Here is a 6,000-nt window from a genome sequence, read left to right as displayed (position 1 = left end):
AGCAGGTCTCTACCTCGCACCCTTTTCAGGAATTTCACACAGACTGCAGACGCAGCCAAGCTGAGCTGCTCCAAGCTGGGAGCAGGCATCCAAAATACTAGCGCAGGAGTGGGCTGGCTTGCAGGGCGGGCGGCTAGAGAGCCAGGGCAGTCCCGCACGACTCACAGGAGAGTGGATGCTGGAGGGTGGACTTCGACGCCCCTCTGCCCACGAGCAGTGAGTGCCACCAACGAAACACGGACGGAGGGGGCGGGGGAGCAGAGGAGAGGGGAACAAATGCGTGGGTTGCGGGCAAGAAGGGGCCGTGAGGCCACAGGAAGTTATTTCAGGGGCTAGGAAAGGGTAGTGACTTGCAGACGGGACTTGTTCTTGGGCCTGAGGGGAGACAAAGTTAAGTCTTGGCTATCCAGGGGCGCTCCCGACCCCCGAGAAGGCGGGGCCTTGAGCAAGGCTGGGCCAAGGCGCGCCCGCAGGTGCAGTCTCTGGTTCGAGTCCAGGGTAGGGAGAAGCAAGGAGAGCTGGCTTCAGCCAGGGGCGACAGGGGGGCGACGCAAGGGGGCCCCTGAGTGCGAGGAATTTGGGAAGGGTGTTGTGAGGACGGCATCGGGGGATCCTGGGAAAGGGGAGGGCGCGACTGGGACTTGCACGAGGCCGGGCGGAGCCTGCGAACCGCTCGGGGTCCGCGGGGGGAGCCGGAGGAGGGGGCGGGCGGCGGGGCCCGGGGAGGCGGCGCGGGGGGGCGGTCCGGGGCCGAGCGGGAGGCGGAGCCCCGAGCTGGGGGCTGCTGGCGAGCGGCTCTGGCGGCTCCTTAGCTCGGGTGTCCGGCTTCGCTTCGGCGTCCGCCGTCTCCGCCGCTGCCTCCTCTTCCTCCTTCTTCACCGCCGCCGCTCACAGCACCGCAGCCCCTCCCGCCATGGCCGCCGCCGGCGCCCGGCGCAGCCCCGGCCCCGGCTCGGGGCTCTGGGGGCGGCCGAGGCTCGGCTTCCACCCGGGGCCGCCGCCGCCGCCACTGCTGCTGTTCCTGCTCCTGCTGCCGCCGCCGCCGCTGCTGGCCGGCGCCACAGCCGCCTCGCGGGAGCCCGACAGCCCGTGCCGGCTCAAGACAGTCACGGTGTCCACTCTGCCCGCCCTGCGGGAGAGCGACATCGGCTGGAGCAGCGCCCGCGCTGGGGCCGGAACTGGGACCGGGGCTGGAGCGGCCGCCGCCGCCGCCTCCGCGGCTGCGGCCGCGTCCCCGGGCTCCGCGGGCTCCGCGGGCTCTGCCGGCACCGCGGCGGAGTCGCGCCTCCTGCTCTTTGTGCGTAACGAGCTGCCCGGGCGCATCGCGGTGCAGGACGACCTGGACAACACGGAGCTGCCCTTCTTCACCCTAGGTAAGGTTGGGCGCCGACACGCGCGTGGTCCAGAGGAGCCGTGAGCCGCCTAGTGGGGCCGGACGGGTGGGGGCGCCCTGGGGATCCCCGCCTCAGGCTGCCCAGAGTGGGGTTCGCGGAGGGCAGCTGAGGGGCCCCGAGGGCGCACAGGTGGTTGGCGAGGAGTGCGGGGCGGGAGGTCCTGGAGCGGGCTGGGCGGGCGCTCGGGGGCGTGCCGCCCTTCCCGCCGCGGTGACCTGCCCCTCTGCCCCTCAGTCCCGACGGTGAGCTCTGTCCGGAGCATCCCGGACGTCGGAGACTCCCCAGTCGCCGAGTTCTCTCCTACCTGGGCCCGGGGCAGCCAGGCACTCGGAGCCAGTTCGTGGCTGGGTCGCCCACGGCTACTCCCGGCACGGTAGCTGGCGGCCCCCTGAGTTACCGCCCCCTCGCTCTCCGCCTGGGAGTTGTGCCTTTGCCCTTCCAGGTAGATTTTCTCGAGAATCGGAGAGGAGTGGCTCCGTGTAAAATCACCCCGTCTGCGAAAGCCTGGCTTGCGCATGGGTTGGGTGACCTTGGCCAAGTCGCTTCCCCTCTCTTGGGCCTCAGTTTTGGTCATCTGTGAAATGGGCGCGGAGAGGATGGTGAGATTTCTGAGGCCTGGGACGCTGAGCTCACGGACTGTCTGTCCACTCATAGATTTCCCCTGCACCCCTGTCAGGCTCTTCACCGTTCTCCGCGCACTGCCGGCAGAGAGCATGTTGATCCCCGCTGCTCACTCAGTGGCTTCACCATTATAACTTAAGGCAGGGAGAGGAGACGGGTCGGGTGGGGGCTCAAACGGAAAAGTTAATCAGAAAGTTCGCCCGCAGCTTGCTGCCTGCTGGTTCCCGGCGCGAATCCCGGAGGAGTCGGCCCTTGGTGGAGCTGTGGGAAGCGCGACTGATTTCCCACCCGGGTAATTGATAGCTTAATTATCTCGGAGAGCGTTTACAAAAATGTTCCCCTCAGCTCTCTGGCGCTGGCTGCTTGCTTGTGCCCCCCCTCCCTTCCGGGGCGCAGGATCGGATTGGTCCTCGGCGTCCGCCCAGCCGCGGTCCGGGAACGCGCCAGGGGCTCTCCCGGGGGCTTCTCTGTCGCTGATCCTACCCTCTTCCCGGGGGCGCGGGTCTTGGTGGTCAGCGCCTTTAGGAGCCCAGCGTGGACCTCCCTGGGGAACTCCCCGCCCGCCCTAGAGTAGCAGTGAACCAGACTCCAGTCTCCTGGGATGTGTTTTTGTGACACAGCCCCCGCGCCCCCTTTCACGTTGGCTGCCCCCTGGGGGTGTGAGCGAGTGCCAGGCCCTCTCGTGGTCTGAACTTGAGTCTCCGGGTGGGTCTTCGGGCCCCTGGGCTGTAGGGGCTGTAGGCTGGGCGCGCAGGCTGAGCCTGCTGCGAGGGAGGCGGGAGAGCGCCTCACAGGTTCCCCGGGGACTTCTCCCAGCGGCGCGTCTGGCGTGCGACGCGTTTACAACACACACACACACACACACACACAGCACACATAGCCCGTCCCACGTGCACCTGCGGGGCTGCCCGTATCCCGGGAAGGGAATGAGGGCGGAGGTGGTGTTCTCTAGGGAACCCATATAACACGAGGGCTCCTCACCGGCTCCCAGGGCCTTCCCCCAGGAAGGGTCTTTCCAGAAACGCACCAAGTATCCCTTTGGCATCACTTCCCGTTCTCCCTGGCTCCCTCCAGTCTGGAGATCTCCCTACTCCAGACAATCCCTAGAGGGCAGTGGCAGAAATCTCCCATAAGGGGCCATTCCAAAGATGGGGGTGGGGGTGGCCTGACTTGGCAGGCAGGGCTCCAGAGCCTTTCAATTCCCCAAGGAGGTGGAGGGCCCAGTCTGGTCAGCCATGGATGCCTCCTGGAGTTCCTTGAGCTGGCAATCCCCGCTATTTTTAACTTTCACCTTCAGAAGGGAGGAACTAGAAGTCTGGAGTCCCTCAGGGTCCTTTATAGCAGCTGCAGAGCCCGTGGGCCACTCCTGACAGCTTTCTGGCTTTCCTGGGGCACCCACGCAGGCTGAGCCTGGCAGGGGCACTGACTACCCCTAGAGTGCCTGGATGCTGTCCTTTTTGGGAGCAGTGAGCCCTTTGGATGCATACCGGGAATTGAATTTCTGCCTTCTGCTCCCTCCAGCGCCCTGGACTGGCAGCTCCAGGCACTCCAGACAAGAGATTTGGCGAGCGAGGTAGTCACCAGATGGCAGGGTATAGCAGGAGCTGTGTAGGGAGACGTGGGCTTTTTATTTGTGTTGGTCTTCGACTGTTTGCATGTAAACACGGAGTGCACAATGAGCTCTGGGAGGGACAAGCTGGCTGGAAATGAGGGGCAGGGGGTGGGGGTGGGGGAGTGGCATGCCTTGAGTTATTTATGGTTGTCTGTTTCCCAGGGTCCCAAAGCAGCCCCAGCCCATTCCCATACATTTGAAACAGCCTGCCTAGTGTTAGTCTCTGGCGATTTGAGCAAGTCTCAGTATGAGCTTGTCAATTTAGAGAATTTGCTGATGACCAGGGGCTGTGCTGGCCATGTGCATAATGGGGTCCAAACCCTAACAATAGAGGGGAGTGTGAAGCCACCACTAGGGGGTGATGGTGTCTGCCAAAGCTCTCCTGGCATGCTTTGAGTCCTGGGTCCAGAGTTGTTGGTGATAAAACATCGCTGGCATTAAAGGGGTGTAAACACACAAGAGGTAAACTTCCTATTTTGCTCTAAGTCCGTGTGGGTGACCGTAAGGTAATTTTTCACCCACTGCCTACCATCCCCACTCACCAAAATCACCTTCAAATCTGCCTCCCTCCATTCTGCTGATCTGTTATTGGTGATGCACAGACTGAAAGGACTTTTTTCAGGTCTCCCCTTCTTCATATTTCTCCTTTCCCCCTCAAATTCTACCCTGCTTGTTGTAGATGGACGTTTCCCTTAGAAGAGAAAGATCCCCTAGGTCTTGGTGCCTGGGCCTCTTTAGAATCTGATTATCAGGCAATGACATTGACAAAATGAATTTTCCCGAAAATGATCAAGGCATAGCAAATCGTTATTGAATCCTCAATATGGTGCTGGAAACCTTACATTTGCATTGTGTTTAATTCACATAAAGCATATGGAGTGGGCACTATTGTTATTCCCATTTGACAGACAAGAAAGCTTTTTTATCCAGTCCAAAGTCACACTCTGAGCAAATGGCACATCTAGAGCTGGAACGCCAGTCTCCCTGACACCAACTTTCTTGATAATTTTTAAACTGCTGTTCTGACCCAAATGTGCAGTTTATACAGGCCACCGTGGTGCATAGGGAGGTATAGCAATCATCAACAAGACAAGAACCTTTCTCCTAAGGAAATTCAGCTTTGCTGGTGAGCTGCAGTATGAGAATTTGAAAGTGAGGCCAGAGTTCAATGACCTCTAGTAATTCTGTCACTCAAAGTTCTGATTCAGGGGGTGTCAAAGGGCATTCTAGTTAATAATGTCAGTGAACGATGGAGATGATACATTCGGTGATGTTAGGGAAGGCAGACATCTCTATAGACTTGGAGATTGGGGCCATTTCCTGGACCAGAAAGAATCTGAGCTAGAACTTGAAGGTTTTTATGGACAGCTTAAGTGGAAGGGAAATACTGAAACACATTTTAGGAAGTTAATGTTGGTTAGGATCTGGAAATCTCTTCTCTGGCTCACTGTGACCTTGAACTAGTCACTTATTCCCCAGAGCTTCGATTCTTTGTGTTACAATGTGAGTGGGTAGGTGAGCCCTAAAATAAGCCTTTGGTGTAAAGGTTTCATGAATTTAAAGTGCCCTGACCTGCTCTGTGACTGTGACTAGCTCCTCTTGCTTCTCACTGTTTTCCTTGCAGGTAACATGGGGGTGTTGGGAAGCACTGATTGAAAAGACAGACTTTGAACGTGAGCCCCTGCCAGCGCAGGGTTTCTGAGGTGAACCTGTGCGTCACTTAGTCCTCATCTACCCCGGGGAAGCCCCAAAGTCTGCTGTGGATTTGGCTTTCAAGCCTACAGATACAGAAATGTCATCCTTCTTCCTGTGCTTGGTAGTGGCCAGGCCAGACTGTTTACCACCTGCTTTGATTCAGCAAGAGAGAGTGAAAGCAATACAATTGAGTAACCACTCAGTCAACATTTCTCATTAAGTTTTGTTGCCCTGTAAACCTGGCAGGAGAGAAGTGTGCTCTGTATTTGGGGGAGGTGGTGTGAATAAGGAAAATCATTCAATTGCACGCTTTTAAGTGCACCTGCATGAGTAGTTGTGGCAGTGCAGTGTCCTGAAGGCCTTTCCCAAAAGGATGCTCCATGCAAGAAGCTGGGTGGTCGGGTGAAAGACAAAGACAGTCTGAAATACCAACTCGGTCAGATCAGCAAAGGCTCCTTAAAATACAGATTAAAATAAATACCCAAAGGGAAAAGCCTCTGGGAGGAGGGAGGTCCAGGCACCCAGCCAGAGGGTTGCCGGGAGCAGGGAGTTTAGCTTAAGAAGAAAGATCCATGCAGGGCTGGAGAATCTTCCCTCAAATGTCATCATGGAATGAGAAATTATGCTTCATTTCCCTTTTTGGTCTGATCCTGAAGAATGTTTAAACGGTGCATATAC

The 6,000-nt window shown here is 58.3% G+C and overlaps 1 protein-coding gene across 6 annotated transcripts in view; it reads left to right on the top strand.

Annotated features, from left to right (window-relative positions):
- Positions 1 to 740: 740 nt before the first annotated feature.
- ASTN2 (astrotactin 2) overlaps positions 741 to 6,000 on the top strand; it is a 1,018,233-nt gene continuing 1,012,973 nt past the window's right edge. For 4 of the 6 annotated variants that reach the window (XM_070066427.2, XM_070066421.2, XM_070066416.2 and 1 more), the window contains exon 1: positions 765 to 1,373. In XM_070066427.2, coding sequence (XP_069922528.1) covers positions 914 to 1,373 — 460 coding nt within the window. In that variant the 5' untranslated portion in view covers positions 765 to 913. Of the gene's footprint in view, positions 1,374 to 2,202; positions 2,308 to 6,000 lie in introns of those variants that run through there. The other 2 variants (XM_008273385.3, XM_089319906.1) reach the window with 2 other exon arrangements.

This window comes from Oryctolagus cuniculus, chromosome 1, assembly GCF_051225735.1.
Source record: "Oryctolagus cuniculus isolate XC-2025 breed Fujian yellow rabbit chromosome 1, ASM5122573v1, whole genome shotgun sequence".
NCBI classification, from domain to species: Eukaryota; Metazoa; Chordata; class Mammalia; order Lagomorpha; family Leporidae; genus Oryctolagus; species Oryctolagus cuniculus.
The sequence above is the reverse complement of the archived record's forward strand: the minus strand, read 5'-3'. Positions and strand labels throughout refer to the sequence as shown.